This window comes from Camelina sativa, chromosome 5, assembly GCF_030686135.1.
Source record: "Camelina sativa cultivar CO46 ecotype springtype chromosome 5, ASM3068613v1".
NCBI classification, from domain to species: Eukaryota; Viridiplantae; Streptophyta; class Magnoliopsida; order Brassicales; family Brassicaceae; genus Camelina; species Camelina sativa.
In genome coordinates, this window is record NC_141884.1 from 30,863,287 (window position 1) to 30,882,151 (window position 18,865).

Genomic DNA, 18,865 nt, shown 5'->3' on the forward strand with positions numbered 1-18,865 from the left:
TCACGATATGCCTCCTTCAATTTCCTCTCAATATCCCGAATTTCCTCTTGCGAGATCGAATCATCCATCTTCGCATCCTGCAACGCAGTCTTCAAAGAAGATATAATCGATGGGCCGGTAGTGACATTGTTTTTTCTCCACCAAGAAATCGAATTCCTACAATATTTTAATTTATCTACGAAGCCCGGGATCCGAAAATTCCTTGTCCTATTCCATCCTGACTCCACCGCAACCATTAAACCCTCTTTCCCCAACCATTGCTTGTCAAACCGGAATTGTCTCTACGGTCTCCGCGTTGCCGTCAAACAAGTAGCTAAAATTGGACAATGATCCAAACCAATCATCTCCAGGTAATCTACCTTCGAGTTTGGAAAATAACCATGCCAATCCTCATTTCCTAAAGCCCGATCAAGACGACACTGAATCACCTGATTATTACAGCGATTCCCTCTCCAAGATAATAATCACCTGATCGAGGTTATTCTTATATATTAGTACTAATCAATTCATCTCGAACCTTTTTTTACTTCATGGATGTAAGCATCGCTTGAAAGACTTTCTTGGAAAGTTAAAAAAAAAGGGACAATACATAACCGCAATACTAATACCGTCAAGTTAAGACAAAGGAAGACAAAAAAAAAAAAGCAAAGCATTAAATTGAAAAATAAGGCACTTAGGCAGAGAGGGAGAGAAGCTAAAATTACTACTAATGTGTGTTTTTTTATGTCTTGTCTTAGACTTTGCAATTTAATTACCCAACCAGTAGTAGTAGCCGCGGTTGTGTTTCTTCACCATCCACCACCACCGCCGCCACCACTCTTTTGACTGCTGGATTCATTCCCCCAACCGCCCTCTCCATCGCTCTTTTTACCACCAGCCTCGTTTCCCCAACCATCATCTTCACTGCTCTTTTTACCGCCAGAATCATTTCCCCAACCTCCGCTACCACTATCGCCACCGCCAGACCCACTACCCCAGCCGCCCGCACCTTCATTCTTTTTCTCAGCAGACTCGCTTCCCCAACCGCCACCAGTACTACTTCCCCAACCTCCATCTCCAGTTCCAGTATCGTTATTACCCCAATCTCCATTCCCATCTTGTCTGTCACCGTTCATATCATCTCTTCGTCCTCTGCCTCGACCACGACCACCATATGGCCTTGGCGCCCCACTTGGATGCCCATCACGTCCACCACCATTTCTGTAATCACCACCCCTCCCTACAATACATTTGCACAATTTCGGCAAGAATCATAGTCAAGACAACATAAACAATATTAATATATGAATGCTTCTCAGCAACCAAAATCCAGATTACAAGTCCTTCTATGCAAGTTAAAAACCAACATTGAAATGTGTTACCTGAGCCTGAGCGATCTGAGTTTCCTTTCCAGCCTCCTTCATTCTGAGAACTACCCCAACCACTTCCTCCAGATGAGCCACGGTCTGCTGGGCTTCTCATTGGTACCATGGCAGCAACAGACCGGATTGATGGCACTGACTCCTGCAATGGGTCATCAATATGCCTCTGGAAGTATGCCACAAGCCTATCAATGTCCTCAAACATCCTTTTCCTGAACTTAAATCCCTTAGGATATAAGCCTATATACTCATGATGTGGATTTGTGCTCCTTATATAAGACAGTATAAAGGTGCCTGGATGTTCATGAGAAATCCCAAAGCAGTAAACTATTCTTGAAGGATTTTCGCCCTTCTCGATCTTCAGAAGATCATCTACTTCTGATTTGGTCCCCTTTCGGAATTTCCGATAGTTGAGCATGGTCTTAAGATGAGATACCAAAGGATCAACATATCGATCCATGACCTGCAGTTATATGACATGGGGTCAGAGGAATCTTAAAACACTTAAAGGATGTTCAAGAATCAAATAAGTTTGTTCATTGATAGTACAACTAGATATATAAAACAACAAACCTCATCCAGATCCTCGAAGGTGTCCTCTCCAATTTTCAGGGTTTTCCCAATACACTGTAGGCTAGTGATGTCCTTGTTTTCTTTCCCACCTTCAACTATCTCCTTGTGAGCGTAAACTTCATCATAAATCTTGAGCGTCAAAGTTAAATAATTGAGTCCTCGAGAACTTGGACGAACAATGCTTTCTCCAAAGTCTTTGTCAGACAAATACTGTACGTGGCACCAACAAGTAATCTCAGAGATTTCTCTAAATATATAACAAATCCATTTCATAAGACTTACTAAGTACAAACCGAGAGTAAATATTTTGCATACCTCTGTAGCTTGGTCAGCAGTGATATTCTGAAAGCGAGGATGGACAATCATCCGGGACTTAAAATGCTTCCTCACTAGCTCTTTTTCCTTTCGGGCTTTCTCTTTTACTAGCTGGAGACTGTTTCTATCCTCATGGTAATAAGCATCCACATTCTGGTTATGCTGGTGTCTGTTGTTTCTCATTTCACTTTCTTTGCAAATAAGGAACACCTGATACCTCTGCTTTTGAATTGATTTGATCTTGCATGTCAGGATATCGCCTTCTTTCAGTCGTTCCGATAACTCAACAATATCTCTTCCATCATCTGAGAAATCTTCCTTCGTAAGCATCCCAGTTAACCCAGAATCTAATACACATATGGCTCTTCCACCCTGTAATCTCCGAACACTAGCCTGCACAATTCTTCCCTCAGCTATGGTGTCTTCAGTTTCACCTGAAATCATATAAAATTCTTCATCTGGACTTGGGTCTTTAAAGGGTATCCGCCAATCCTGGAAACCACAGCTCAATTCTCTCATGATATTACTATAGGTTTCCTTCTTACTCTCCCTCTTCTTGCTGGCAAGATACTCATCAAGGACCACTTTTCTCAATGAGCCTGGCCGATCTCTCACATGCTCTATTGCCATCTCTATCGCATCCTCATCATCATTTGAGTCACCTCTGACATCCTGATCATAAATATCTTTAGCCAATTCTTGGGCAAGGCTATATGACTCGGGATGTATTCGGGTGTCATCCAATAAGTCAATAAATTGACTGCTACTAGCAGCTAGCCCACTCCTGCGAATGCGCAAGAAACCGGCTGCATTTACAAAAACCTTTTTACCAAGCCCATGCATTATCAGGTCCTTGCGAACAAATATTGAACCAGCTCTCACAAGCGACCTCTGCAAGGATGCAGCTTTCCTAGGCCCAAGTCCAGAAATGAACTGTAAAGGAGAAAAAAACCACTCATGGCTAGCTGCCAAATTAATGTCGATTCCAACCTGGTTTGTTATGTCAACCATAACCTGCTCAACTATTCCGTACTTCTCGTCTACCTGAAGAAAATGCTCCAAGGGATGAAGCTTCCAAGACAAAATTTCCCTACCTGGACCGCATAAAGTGGCAGCCATTGCTAGTGGATTTTGGAGATAGCGTCCAAGAGCAACTGCACGTTTCACGATCCCTGACTGCTGAGGTAGCTGTTCACCCGAGATTCGAGAATTTTCATATAGTCTAGGAAGCGATTCATCCACATAAACAATGCTTAAATCATCCATTCCATGTCCAACATCTCTAGGCTTTTCCTCCACCATCTGGAATATGACCTGATATATAAAATAAAACATGACCAAGTTTACTAAGCAAGAAAAACAACAATGCAAACCAAAACACAACCAGATATCTTTGACAAGGTGAGCTACAAAAGCAGTGACTCAAGCTTACTACACCAGATAAACATCATCAATTTCGGGAAAGCAGTCAAACTCAAAAAGGTATATCAGTTCGAAAGTCCTGTTGATAAAACAGAAAATTGAGGACTCTACAGACAAAATTCCACAACCATATAATTGTAAGTGCCACAATATAAGATTAAAGTCAGAACATGTATGTTGCATTAGCTAGAGTCGAAGAACATAGTTCCATTGTGTTTCATGAATCCTTACCTCATAAATATCATCCTTCAGACGAGTACAAGACAAATTGACAGCTCCTAAAGCCACAACATGCGGTTGGTGGTCCATCATAAACTTTAAAACACGATCCTGGTCATTCTTTTTACGTTGCTGGTCGTTGACATTTTGAGATCGTAATGTGAGGGATCCAGCATAGAGCACATCAAGCACCTCTCCCGATGAATCCAGCATCACAAACGTATTTGGTGGCTTTCCAGGTCCCCAACAACATGCCATGACCCTAGGCGCAACTTCCTCATCTGAGCTAATGTCCATTTCTTTCTTTTGATATGGCCCTGCAGAAACTTTGTTCCACAAAGCCTGTCCATACTCTAAAAGCAACCGACTCTTCGCTCTGCTAGTCAGCAAGGATCTTGCTTCTTTCTCCATTGATGGCAAAAGAAAAGTATGAAGTGCATCCTCCAGAATTAACTTTCTTTGCTCATTCCAGAGTTGAGCATACTTACTAACACCGACACTTAGATAATGTTCATTGCAGTCGCTAATTAGCCTATTCATGTGATTCTCAGGCAGCTTGAAGGTTACTTGAAGAAGTTTCTCCTCTTCTGCCTTCTGAATGAGAAGCCATTGTGCACCCTCAAACTTGCTCAATGGCTTTTCGCGTAACCACTTGATCCCAGAAAACTGATGGAATGAATCTATTACTGTATTTCCATCTGCTGTTGGACTTGTTGAGACTACTGCATTCTCCATATAAATGCCACGGACATACTTTTTGACTGATGGCTCGCAACTTATCTCAACTGCAGCCTAACAAGGAAAATTCGGATATTCTCATCATTAATAATAGGAGAAGTTCTTCGTATATTAACTCCAGTAAAACAGTTCATAAGAATAGTTTTATTGCAGAGTATACCATATGCCGTGCACCCTTCAGAACAGCTTGAGGGTCTTCAAACATTGCGCACACAAAGTTCATTGCCATCTCCTCTGGTGTTTCCTTTGCGTCCTCAAGCTCGTCAACCTGCAGCTCAACCAGTGTTAGAACTGTCCTTCCAGTACAACATACAGATCAAACAATATAAAATCATACTGACCAATTTTTCGAGGGACAATGCAAGTCCCAATTGCTCAGCACTATACCCAAATTTGTTGGCAACCTCCCAGAGCCCCGCTTTGCTGCAGATGCTATATTGTGATTTTCTTTTCGGTCTCTTGTACTGCCCTTCATCAACACCAATTTCACCGGGAGGAAAATGCAAGTTGAACTTGGAATCTACATCGTCAACTTCTCTTTCTGTTTCTGCAACGTTAAGAGACTTAATGACTGATTCAAAAAGATACTGATTTAGATTAAGCCTAGTTTCGTCATAGACCCTCCTAGACTCTTCTTCGTAACGTTTTGTATAGTAACCATGCAACGCCATTTTCCTTTTTCGAAGAAGGAGCCATTTCTTATCCAAGTCCTGAATCATCCAGAAGACCTACAGTGACAAATACCTTACATTAATCCACCCAATGCCCTCGGACAACAAATTTTGAACTGAGTACTTGTAGTTCCTCCAAGAGAACTGCTTACCTTATGCCACTTAGTCTCAGGTTTCTTGTCTTGATTGGCACCATCAACATCAGCAGTGTCCAACAAGCTCCGGCATTGCTCCTTTCGGTACATAGCTATAAACGGTATCTAGAGGAGACAAAAAAAAATTAGCATGCTAATCAATGAATCAAGGAAGCAATTACAACAAAAAAATGAATCCAGAAACCTCTAACTTCTGCACATGATGTAGCTCCAAAAATTTTGCAATGTCATCCCTGTTAACCGAGAAACCTCGCCCTTCGAAACTATGAACACCTTGTCCATCAGATTCTTTAAGTAGAGAAGTAAATTGGGCATATATCCAATTACTCTCTTCCTCAATGCTAAGCTCATCTACAGGAGGGCTTCCAGTGCTTTCTTCAGATATCTGTCAAAGTTGACAAGATATCTTTACATCTACCCATGAACACAAAATAAAAAATAGACCACAAGTACACATAGAGAAACTAAAGCAGATAACGCACCTGCATTCTCTCAGGAATATCAAGCTGGCGGATTTCATCATCTTGCCCTGTCATGTACTTCTCAGAGAGAACAGTTGGTTCAAACTCATCTTCGAGCCTTCTTTCCATTCTTTCACTAGATGCCAAACCCTTTTTGCGAATAGTCAAAAGTTCATCAACATCACCAAATATTTCATTAGCATCTCGCATAGCACTAATATCTGATCCCTGCCTAAATTTCTTTTTCTTTAAGCCTCCCCTGAAAACAAGTTATTTAGAATCAGAAAATATACGTGACATAAGAGATATATTAAATCTCAAGGGAGATAAAAGACAGAAAAAAAGAATACCTCTTAGGAGGACCAAGCCCATCATCTTCATCTACAATAAAATCTGCCATTTCATCATCGCTCCCAACTACATCTTCTTCCACAACTAGGTCTTCCTCATCGCCTACATCATCAGGTGGATCTGCTAGACACAAAAAGTACATAGTCAACTATGTGCCAATGGTCAAAATAAGAACCAAGGCAGGCTGAGATGTGATTTTCCCAGGGGTGTATCAGAAAGCACAAGAGATCCTACCATCGATATCATCAAACAGCCTGTCTTTGATCTTATCCTCAGCACTTCTTCTAGCTCCACCACTCCCAGCAAACTCATCATCAGATGATCCCCCCTGACCATTTTCCCTTTCCCTTTGAGCTTTTTTCAACCGCTTATACTTCCTCTGTCATGGTTCAAGAAAAAGAAAATCAATATTTATTAGTACTGCACATATAATTTTAGTGTATGTACAAACTATTGACATAGTTATATACATATATGACAAACCTTTTGGATATTGACATTGTTATCTTGGAGAAGCAGATAATCATCTTCATCAAGATCTTCGTCCCTATTGAAAACATCATACGTGTTACTCAGTTAGAGAACAGCCCTGCTATAGTCCATTACGCAGTAAATAATATACTAATCATAAGGGACTGCTGAGAATTAAAGGAACATTTAATCAACTGCATCCTGCAACCTTCTATCGTGTATAATGCATGTCAACACTGGCATTAAGTCTTTCACAGATTAGAAAAGGATAAATTTAAGAGAACAAGTAGGGATATAATGTTCACTTTTTTCTTCGCCTCTTCTTCTTTTTCTGCCTTTCCTCATCGCTATCTTGCCTTCCGTCGTCCTCTTCTTGTTCTTCTTCCTCGTCTTCATCATCAACTATGAACCCATCATTCTCATACTCATTCCCAACTACAAAACAAATATACGGATATCACATAATGGAACACATATGGCCTGAAGCTAAGTGCAAAAGAATATAAAAATACTGCATAAACTCAAACCCAGAGTGAGACATGTGGAACTCAAAACCTAATAAAAAGAATCCATGGAGTCTAAAGGACAAGGAAATACTACAACGTATAAATAAAGGATGTACATGAGACAGCAACAAGAAGTGGTACATCTAAGAACACACAAGTCTGCTCATTCAATTCGATTCTTTCGACCCATCCAACAATGAAACTATATGCACTTATGTACTAAACGAAGCCGTAACATTGATTCATTTGAATGCAATCAGAGTCTGAAGCTTTCAGATTTAGGATGGTAAGCAAAAAACGATAGACAGGAAAATATCAAAATGTACAGAAACAAAGAACAGCGATATCTCAGTCGGAGAAGTCAAAATCAAGGGCAAAACGTGTACCGTCATCATCATCATCTTCTTCATCATCGTTATCACCGTGTTCATCTCCCTGAACTGGCTCTCCGTCCTCATCCTCGAGCTCATGATCATCTGCGCGGAGGAGAAAAAAGATTCAAACTTTTAGCCAAAGTCAGAAGAAAAAAAAACAAAACCCTAGTGAAATTACGGCGTTTCACAGAGGAAAAATTAGGGTTTCGTCGAATTTACATAGGTACCTTCATCGTCAGAAATCGCGTTCCTCGGCATGTTTATTTCAACAAATTACAAGTGCGATAACGCCGAAACAATCCCTAAAACCTGCAAAAACGTAGCGACGGGGTGAAACTATGATTCTGATTTCGCCAAGAGAAAGGGGGAAAGAAGAAGAAGAAGGGGTTCGTGATTTTCTAGGGTTATTCAAAAAAAGCGGAACCCGGAAGAAGACGAGTTGGTAAAGGCAGAGAGAGGCTTTTACCAGTGTGACTTTTATTTTTCAGAAGCAAAAGGCGACAAAGACCTGAATCACGAACGAGATGAAGACGGACAAGGCTGATGATATTTCAAGTTTATACTGAGATTTGCCTCATTTTTTTTTTTTCTCTGCGTTTTTTTTTTTCTTTTTAAACAAAAAATAAATTATTAATTTCTTTTTTGAAAAAGTATATTCAAATTCTTTCCTTAAATAACATTTTAAACTCACAAATAAAAAATCAACTTATCTTATAATTAATTAGAATGGGAAATATTTAAATGTTATATGTAGAATTTGAGCAATTACACAAATAATACTTCATTGAAAGAAGAAAATAATTTATTGGAAAAAACTACAACCCACATGAAATACTCTTTCTCTTTTTTTTTTCACAAATGTAAATTTTATTGATGAAACCATATCATATATGGGCCAAGAAAAAATCCTACCAGAAAAAAACTGGCAAAGAAAACAGAATAAGGCCCAACAATAGCCCAGCCATTTGCACAAAGAAGATTGGATCACATTAAAATACTTTCTATACATATCAAATCAAAACCCAAAGATGGGATAAGAAAAGCTCTGGTGCCTTTTAAACTTCTACCAAATCATATTGTGTTGTTAAAACCATATCTACATCTTCGACGGAAGTGCCAAGATCAGTGAGAATGTGGATGTAATATGCTCATGCCTTAGAATGATTGATTTTACTAGCTTAATTGACATACTTACTTGGTGTTATCAACTGTTATGTTTTAGAAGTAGGTATTATAGTATGATTTTCAGCTTTATATATAAAAAACACTATTATAAGCTCTAAACTTTTAAATACATATCATTTTTACTCTAAAATTTTTATATTAACATCAAATTTGTCTCCATATAGTTTGATCATTAAGCCTAACTTAGAATTTATTAATGTCATTTGCACAAGTAAATTCAGTTTTTATTTAAATATATATTGTGTGATTGTGTCGTTGGAAGTAATGATAATATGAGTATTTTTATTTAAAAGTCTTTTTCCATAGTAGGCAACTAAGTAAAGAAGAACAAGGGAATACAAAAATGATAGAGAAAACAAAATATACATGTATTTGACTTTCCATCAAGCTTGTTCATAGCCATTGCTATGTCGTGTGTGCCTCCAGTGATATTTATATTGATGCATAACTCATTACACCATTGCAGAACCGCTTAACAATTTCACTGACAAGCACTACTTCATCTAGAGGAATTCTTACATTTGCTTTTTTGAACTTCATGAGCCCGCACAAATTATTTTCTCCTTCAATTCATTTATACGTTTTGAGTATTCCTTGTACGCGGCTACACTATTAGTTTGTACTGCCTCATGCAATTTTCCAATAGAAAGAGGAACATTGAGATGAATCTTTCCATTTTTCCTTCAGTGGTAGTTTACAAGGTTGAGAAGTGTGAAGGCATATGCACTTCCAGGTGCTTAGCCATGGACTGGGAAGGCAATGTCTTTAAGTTGGACATGTGAGTTCTATTTTTAGCATTTTAGAATATCTATTTTTTTTTTCATCTTTTGCTTTTGTGATGTGGTAAAGGAGTTAATATTTTTTTTTTAAACTATGTTTATGAGTTTCTTGCTTTTATAAAAATGTCAAAATTATAAATTCTTCAAAGATGGTGGTATATGTGTAACCACTACTATAACAAAAATTTTCCTTGTTTTGGTTGGTTTATGAAGAAAAAACACTATGAAAAAAAAAATAGAAGACACAAATGTTGATGAGTTGAATAAAATTGTTGCTGGTGGGGGATTAGTTGAAAAACATCATTGTATTTTTGTGAGGCTACAAGTATTTGGATATATTCTTTTCATCTTTAACCAACCAAAAAAAAATGTATTTTCACTTAATTATTATATAAACAAATTTGTATTTACTTTCATATAAGAAATAATCATGTGGGTAATTGGTAAACTTGTGATGGTTATGAAGTTTTCTTATATCATGTTAAAATTTACTACGCATCAACAATTTCTTCCAACAACAATTAACTAAGTATTAAATATATATTTTTTTTTACTTTTTAGTTTATTTTACATTCATGTAAATTTTTATTTAACTTTTTTTCTTCTGTACTTTAAATCAAATTTTCATATTTATTTTTGTTTTTTTTTTAGCATAAATGAATTATATTGAAGAATGAAGATAATCGTTGTACAATTGGTTTGAAAGCCATGGAGGGGGTGAAAAACATCCTGAGTATAAAATATTTGAGTTACATTTATTTCTTGAGGTTATATATATCTATTTTTCCTTAATGAAATTAAATAATTTATTACAAAGAAAAATAAAAAATTCCCATAAACTTGTATTCAACTTAAATAAATAAAATTTACTTTCAATACTACACATCAGTACTTTTTTTGTGTGAATGTTTAGTTTTTGAAACTATGGACTAGAATAAATAAAAATTAATATTGAAATTAAATTAGCCAATCATATTTTAATATCTATTTAATTATAAAATGTTGCATATTTTGCTAATTTAATATATAATCCACGAGTTGCTTAGGATTTTTTCCTAGTATGAAAAGTCTTGCCACCTGGATTCTGAGTAGCATTGGTCACGGGGGTTCGAAATTTAACATGGTTTCTTCTAACCCGAGAATATTAGTTTCTGGGTTTAGGAAGCCTTTACGATCACTCTCATGAGTTGTAAAAAAATAAAATAAACAACTAAACGGGTTAAACTCAAATGATAACAGGACGAAAATACCAACATAAACTAATACGTTACAAATCATGGTCTCTGATTACTCCACTAAAATTCCCCTTCAATTGCTAACTATTATATTTTCTTTGAAAATTCTTATATAGAACTCTTTATAACGAGTCAGCTCTTCGAGAAGCAACGTAAGAGTGTCACGAACGTATTATTAATATGCGCAGAAGTTTTAGCATCACTTCTTCAGTATTTGTTTCAAATGCTAATCAAAAGTTATTTTTGTCTATGTCTCTCCTATTTTCATGTAATCGATCCCACTCATGAATCATGATATAGAAACCGGGACCAGTCAAGTTGAGTTCTTATTTGTAGTCCACTTGAAATTTTCATATGGGGATTGGTCCAATCATATTCTGATTGTGTGTGTTTCTCTCTTATTAATGAGAAAAGTTCGTGTATCGTAATCTATCATACTCAAGTCACAGTTTTTGATTTACCATGCCATGCTACACCTGCATGCCTTTACTCAAAGCTCCTATAAACACGAGTTTGAAATGACACAATGCCTTGAGAACCTTTCTAACGAGGGCTAGCTAATAACTTTGGTACAATTTCGTTTTGTTGCATATAACAGGGATGAGTCCAAGTAGATTCGACCGTCTTTATAAACAACTATATGACTATATCATATATAAAATTTAAGATATATTTAATTGTTAATATATTGATCAAATAGATTTTCCAAATTCAGTGTGAATTGCATATGGTCATTAACTATGAACCCATTACATGCAAATCATACACAACTAGTAACATTACAACCACTAAAACTTTAGAAATGCTATGAAAAAATCGGTGATAGGTAAAAAAAACCATAGGAAAAATAAATAAAAGGATATTTTGTAATGCTATTAAACCTCAACTATTTTTTTTTTGTTATTAACTAGACAATTAAAGCATATCAAAACCATCTGCAAAGAATTTTAGTGACGTAGCGGCAACATTTTTTTTCCTTCTAAATTTTAATAAGGGTTTTTCAAAATGGGTAAGGCCTTGAGTTTTTACGCGGGATCAAACAGATACAAAATAGATTAAAAGAAATCTAGCTGCCAAGGAGAGGAGAGGATCTTACGAAAGCAGAGCCTCGAAGCAATAGTACCAGCGAATATGCTAGATCCACGGCTTTACGTACGGCAGTGACACTAGATCAGAACCATTGTCGGCAGCACTCTGTTTCCAACACCGCTCCCATCCCAACGACCTACCTGTCCCGGACGTAGCGACAACATGTTCAGGGAGAGTAGGTGCTCGAGTAGAAATTAAAAAACTATACAAAAATGATAAGCGTAAGTTGGGTCAGCTTGTTTAAGAAGCGCAAGCCCACTCCCCAAAACCAGAAGAGTGATCCCAGTGGTTTTGGAAGGAGTCACATTAATTAGTGGAAATGCGATTGTAAATAATAAACCGGAACAGATTTTGGTGGCTGTCAAGTGTCAACGCCATCTACAAGACACAACGTCTCTCTTAGCTTTCTCAGGGTGAAGGCAAAATTGAGACCTCTGTCCGGTCTCACGAACTCTCGCTTACCGCGATTGATGTGATCTACTAATTAATTACACTTTTGAAGAAAAAAGTTTACCCTTAAAAAGTATTAAATCTAAACTCTCAGTCTTTTTAGTGATTTTTTAGAAAGTCGATACAAGACATTGGCTTTACGTACGGCAAGCCTTAGATCCATCCACATATAAAGTCATTGTAGTTTCTTCGTTACACCTCCATAGGTTTTCAAAGCGTTATTTACAACTATGACTAATGGGTACAAAATGTTCTACAACTTACGATTTACCAACGTGCTAGGATCATATATATATTAACCGTAGTGTAGTGAGATGAGTTTTCATCTCAGAACTCTCTAAAAGATTTCTGACAATCTCAAAAATTCCTCTCTTTTTTGGCATTTTTTTTTTATTTTTTTTTAAATCGAGAATGTGTTGTTTTACATTCTTCTCCAAAGAAAACTAAGATATTTACAAAAAATACCTGGGTAGTATCCACCCAACCAAACGAAATCGGATCTAAGACCCAAAAAACTGAATCGGTTTCTTTTTTTTAAAAAAATGTAAATTAAAACCGCTCTCTCTCGTCACTCTTCTCTTTTTTCGGGAAACTCAAATCGATTTGGGTGAAACTGTAGAACTAGGGTTTTCTCGTTTTCTTTCAATCAACCAAAAATCGAGTAAGAAGATGGTGAAAACAGGGGGGTCATGTGAGGAGGAGTGAGCGTTTGAAAGAGAAGAAGATGTCACAAGGAGATGGTGGTTTGAAAGCAAAATCCGATTCGCCGGAAGTAGGTGTGTCGGATTTGAGTCCGGCGACAGTAGGAGGAGAGAGAGCTTTGAGTACGGTGGCGGAAGAAAGTGAAAGTCGAGTTTTGGAGGAACCCAATCCGGTGTCGGAAGAGAAAATACGAACGAAGGAGAGAAACCAAAATCCGGTACTCCGGAATTAAGTAATCGAGAAGAAGATGATGAAGAAGGAGGAGATAACGAGAGATCTACTTCTGTGGAATCAAGCGATGGAGAAGAAGAAGGAAATGATGAAGGGGAAGAAGGAAACGATGAAGGGGAAGAAGAAAACGATGAAGGGGAAGAAGAAAACGATGAAGTGGAAGAAGAAAACGATGAAGGAGAAAAAGGTGAAGAAGGGGAAGAAAAAGACGATGAAGGGGAAGAAGAAAACGATGAAGGAGAAGAATCGGAAGAAAAATACGATGAAGAAGAAGAAGAAGAAGAAGATAAGGAGGAAAGTTCGAACTCGGCAGGTAACTCGAGAAGGAGTACAAGCGAAAGTGAGAGGGAGCACGAGGAGCACAACGATGCAAGTGTAAGTACAACAAGTCTGTGTCATTTGTTCGGAATTGAATTGTAATTTGAAATCGATCTAGTAGAACTGGTAGAACTGGTGCAACTAATGGGTGTAGAACTAGTAGAACTAGTACAACTAGGTGGTGTAGAACTGGTACAACTAGTTGTTGTACAACTGGTATAACTCATGTAAAACTGATATTGTTGCAGGAATCGGAGGAGGAAACAGAAGTGATGCAACCTTTAGGAATGCACTTCAAGCCTAGTCAGTACAACAAGAAATCAAGCTATCGACAAGGTGTCATATTTTTGAAAATGTGGAAACGCTGGATAAATTAGAGCATTCACTGACTAGTTCTGAGAGGGATTGGTTTGAGAAACATCCACAATTCAAGCACATTTTCCACATGCCAAGGGAAACAAACCACAAGCTTATGGGAATGTGGTTGCTCTCACTACGAACGGCTAAAATCGAAAAAAAGAAGGAAGCATGGTTTGTTGTGAATGGTGTTCCAATCCGGTATGGTCTGAGAGAACATGCGTTGATGTCTGGATTAGATTGTCAGTGCTATCCACTTGATTACAAGGAAGCCGGCGGTATCGAGTTTCGAAGGAAGTATTTTTTACGAAAAAAACAAATTACACTTCAAGATGTGAGGGGAAAGCTAATGGTAATGCAACCAGATCGTACTCGTGATAGGTTGAAGATGGCGGTTCTCTACATTTTAGGAAGCATCATTGTAGGCTATACAAAAGACTCGGGGAAAGATGTTGCGGGTATCGATGATTTTGTTGTAAGAGCAGTGAATGATCTAGGTTTTTGTGTGTCTTTTCCTTGGGGGAGATTATCATTTGAGAACATGCTAGAAGAGATTTCCCATACAATGAGGCATTTTAATGGGGTCGTGCATAAAGAGAATGTGATATGGCCTGTTCCAGGTTTATTTATTCCATTGGAGGTTAGTTAGTTTAAAATTTGAAGTTTTCTCATTGTTGATATTTCTTATAAGTGAAACTGATTTTTTTTTTTTTGTTGTGTAGTTTTTACTATTTGAGGCAGTTCCAATTTTGGCGAACACTTACATTGACCAAATTCCTGAGGCGGATGCAAGTTGTCCTAGGATGTGCAGGAGGAAATTTAAGAGTACCGGTCAGAAAGGTTTTTGCCAAAATTGGAACTAACAATTGAAATTATTAACATGAATTTGGTACAACAACGGTTAGTTATCCTAACAATTGAAATTTATTAATCATTTGAATAAATTGGTTTGCAATGTATCTAAAGTAGGTCGTTTACACAGACAATTGCTAGTGTGATCCCTCATATTGATGAAGAAATTCCTCTTCTCGATTTAATCATGGAAGAAGCTGAGAAAACGATACCCATGATGTCTTAGTTGCCAGTTGGATGTGGCGCCTTCGTAGAGGACTACCTGTACTTTTGGAGGAGATGTACACAGCCGATGTGGCTACTCGTTCAGGACAAAACGATGCGAATGAGGAAATATACGCCAATGAACAACCGAGAGAAGATACTATTGAGTTGGTGGATCTTCTAAGGACCATAAAGCATGATATAAAAACCCAGTTCGATAACATTTCGGCAAAGATTGATGGGCTTGAAAAAAGGATCGAACCGTTGGAAGTATATGTGAAAGAGCAAGAGAAATCAAAGGTAATACTTCGTAATACTATAATAATACTTGGTAATACTAGAAGGTGTTAACAAAATTTGGTTTCATGTGAGGCGCCTGTAGATGATGAGCAACCGAGTACTTCGCAAGGAGGGAGAGAGACGAAGAGAAAAAGGTCTAAGAAGTAGTAAAACTATGTTATTTTCTTTGATTTGTCATCGTAGTACTAGTAAAACTATGTAAAACTTCGTTATTTTCTTGGATTTGCGATTGGTACTAGTATTACTAGTAAAACTATGTAATACTACGTTATTTTCTTGGATTTGCCGTTCGTATTTTTGGTAAAACTACGTAAAACTAAACAAAACTAGAGAATTCATATAAGAAAAATATAGAACATGATTCAATTCAAGAAGGAGGCATAATCCTAGAAGGAGAAGTCACATAAAAGAGAGATAGAACATCATGATTCAAGAAGAGAAGTCGCATAAAAGATAAGAAACTGATTCAACAAGAGAATTCGCATAAAAGATAAGAAACAGAAACTGATTCAACAAGTTCTAAACCAACGTAGAAAATCGAGTCAGATAATATCAATCGAAACACAACCTATCCATGAGATCGACTCGAGTGGAAAGCAACGCCACCTCCTCCCTTAGTTTGGCAATCTCGTCACTCTTCTCCTTAAGCTGCATCTGCAAATTATATATCTGAGTATGATGGGGGTCGAATTCCTTCAATCTCTCCCAATGGTTATCAACATCCTTCCTTAAGGTTTGGGTTTCTTCTTCAATTGCATCAGCCCAATTTTTCTGCCTGTGCAATCCATCATCCTGCAAAATATATCAACGAATAGACATCATACTCAGGTCTGTCAATTGTATTTGATTTAATTTAATTTACCTTATACTTAACGCAAGTAAACCATCTCTTTTTCTCTGTTTCTGTTGGAGAGATCTCATTGACGATTCGTTCGCCACATGGGCAAATTTGAGGCATGCCCAAATCACCATCGGCTATGGCTTTTTGCTACACTTCTAACTTCCTCGCCCTCTTCTGATCAGCATAGTATGGGTCGGCCTCAAATTGTTCCATAGTTTGAGAAGGAGAGAAATAGATCTAGAATTCGACTTTGAAGATGAGAGAAGAGAAGGTGTGTACTTTAGGTTTCGAAGAAAATGAATGAATGGATGAGAATGAGGAAGATAAATCTTCGGGGCTGTGGTGAAGAAAGAAAGAAAAAACAAAATTCTGGCCACGTATAAAAGATGTGTGCGTTCATACTGCGTGTTCACACTGCGTGTTCACACACAGTTTTACCGATTAATGCAGTTGCACTAAACTTGCAAATAGTTGTACTTTAGAGGTTTCTCAGTTTAATTAGTTATACTAAACCTTAGCATTACTTTTTTTAGTTTTACAGTTGATCAAACTTAACTAACATACAATTACAAGCTTTTTGCAACTTCATGAGTTAAAACTTATAATTCTATAACTTTTTCATGCTTACTTGGTAATTATTTACAAAGTGACATTAAAAGTGTAAGGAAACATTTGTTGAGATTCTTTCATAAAGAAATTAAAATTAGTATATTTTCGAAAATTATTAATTTATAGTAGAAACCTATGTAGAACATTTATACAATATGTATTGGTTTTAGGTAGTACCAATTTTATTATTTTTACCAGTTTTATCTTAGTTGTGCCAGTTCTACTCTCTTATATACACATATTTTGAAAGAAGAAAACATGAGTAAAGACTTCAAATTAAGTTTCAAATCAAGTTTTACATTAAGTTTCAAACTAGACACAATTGATACATGAAGAGGTGAATCAAACATGAACATTATCTACAAATAACAACCATTGGAGTCCTTGTCTCCGACGCCTTTTATTCTGCGTCCTAGGTCGAGTTTTTGGTCGTTTTCCCCAGCAGATGCATACCTTTTTTTTTTTCTTTCTTCCCCCTTTTATTTTCCTATTCGGAGGCATGATCTGCATATCTTGGACTTCATCTAGGACATCCCATCGAGACTTATCAGGTACTAAATAAATTGTCCTGCAATATGCAATTGCCCACAGCTCCGTCCAATAATACTTAGAACACAACTCATGTAACTCGATATCCTTACCTCCATATTTTTGGAATGTAATGAAAGACGCCAATGCATGCACACAAGGATACTTTTGTATATCGAAAAACCTGCAACTGCAACTTTTCAATCGCAACTTCACCAAATAAGGCTTTCCGTCACTGTCAATGACATTTTATTCAAGTTCGAAACCATTTAGCTCTATCACCTTTAGTTCTCAGCAATTGCCCATAAATCATGTAAGTAGTTCTCCACTAAAGGCACCAATTTATCTGCGACTGATCCAGACACAACATCTTTCCGATGTTCATTAAACCATTTAGAGAATTTTTTAAGTATTGCATCAAGCATGGGTATCAAGGAGTACCTCCTTGCATCTTTAAATACGCTGTTCAACGATTCAACACAGTTGCTTGTGTCTAGGTTGTATCTATCTCCTGGAAAAAACATCTTCCCCGTCTTTCTTTCAGGGTAGATTCTTCAAGATACTTGGCAGCAGAAGAATATCTTGTCATAAAAGAAGCGTAAGCAATGTTGAACTCAACCACTGTGTAAAACCTACTACACTCCATGAATCTCCATGCAACAACGTCTTTGTTGACGGGTACGAGCATAACCTTTCACATTTTGGGATAAATGCCATATACAAAAACCATGATGAGCCAGAGGATACACATTAGCCATGGCTTTTCTGAGATTTGTATTTCTGTCAGTCATAAATACTATTTCAGAAGAATCCCCAACAACGGTTTTCAACATCTCCAAAAACCAATTCCAACTTGCATCATTCTCACCATCAAGAACACCAAACGCCAAGGGATAATGGTGATGGTTAGGATCTTGAGCCGACGCAAAAACAAGAACACCCTTATATCCGTTCTTTAGAAAAGTTGCATCCATAGTTATAACTTTCCTCATGACTTTAAATCCTCCCAAAGCTATGAACAAGTACATGAATTTATTATTCTCATTGCAATGCACATATGATATTGTACCATGATTAACCTTCTCTAACATGTGCAGATAACATCGCAACATCTTGTAGCTTTCTTCTGGGCTACCTTTTAAATCAGTAACAGTTTGATTTTTCCCTCTCAACGCCGTAGAATATGATAGATCAACACCTAATTTTGTCTTCACAAGATCCATGATAATTTTCGGAGGTGGAGTTTCCATTTGCCCTGGAGAATCACCATGTAAAAGAGGATCAACTAATTGTGGAGTGCCTTGTCTCTTACTGTTGCTTGAACTTTGACTAGCCCGAGAGCATGTATGCATCTTGTTGTGCCTTTTAATCGAGAAAATATCTGTATCTCAAATCCTACCACCTCGTAAACCCCAGTTACATCCTTCTTTAGGACATTTGACCACATAACGCACTTTGTCCGACTTTACTATTTCAAAACTAAAACAGTTAGCGAATGAAGCTCTATCCACCACATCTTGCAATGCCTTCTTGTTTGGAAATTCTTGAAGTTTAGTCAGATCCAAACC

The 18,865-nt window shown here is 37.3% G+C and overlaps 1 protein-coding gene across 3 annotated transcripts; it reads right to left on the reverse strand.

Moving 5' to 3' along the window:
- Window positions 1-543: 543 nt before the first annotated feature.
- LOC104789546 (transcription elongation factor SPT6 homolog) lies at window positions 544-8,261 on the reverse strand. Of its 3 annotated transcripts, none has more exons than XM_087450943.1 (17): window positions 8,084-8,261; window positions 7,845-7,926; window positions 7,630-7,719; window positions 7,043-7,172; window positions 6,750-6,813; window positions 6,501-6,645; window positions 6,266-6,386; window positions 5,937-6,174; window positions 5,639-5,839; window positions 5,452-5,559; window positions 4,970-5,356; window positions 4,789-4,896; window positions 3,903-4,682; window positions 2,250-3,563; window positions 1,935-2,144; window positions 1,362-1,824; window positions 544-1,219 (listed from the first exon to the last, which is right to left on the reverse strand). In XM_087450943.1, exons 2-17 carry the CDS (start codon window positions 7,873-7,875, stop codon window positions 789-791), a joined length of 4,821 nt encoding a protein of 1,606 aa, XP_087307069.1. In that variant the 5' UTR covers window positions 7,876-7,926; window positions 8,084-8,261; the 3' UTR covers window positions 544-788. The 3 variants fall into 3 exon arrangements, with proteins under 3 accessions (XP_087307069.1, XP_087307067.1, XP_087307070.1); XM_087450941.1 differs by having other exon boundaries at window positions 6,266-6,389; XM_087450944.1 differs by lacking the exon at window positions 8,084-8,261 and having other exon boundaries at window positions 7,845-8,069.
- Window positions 8,262-18,865: the final 10,604 nt, after the last annotated feature.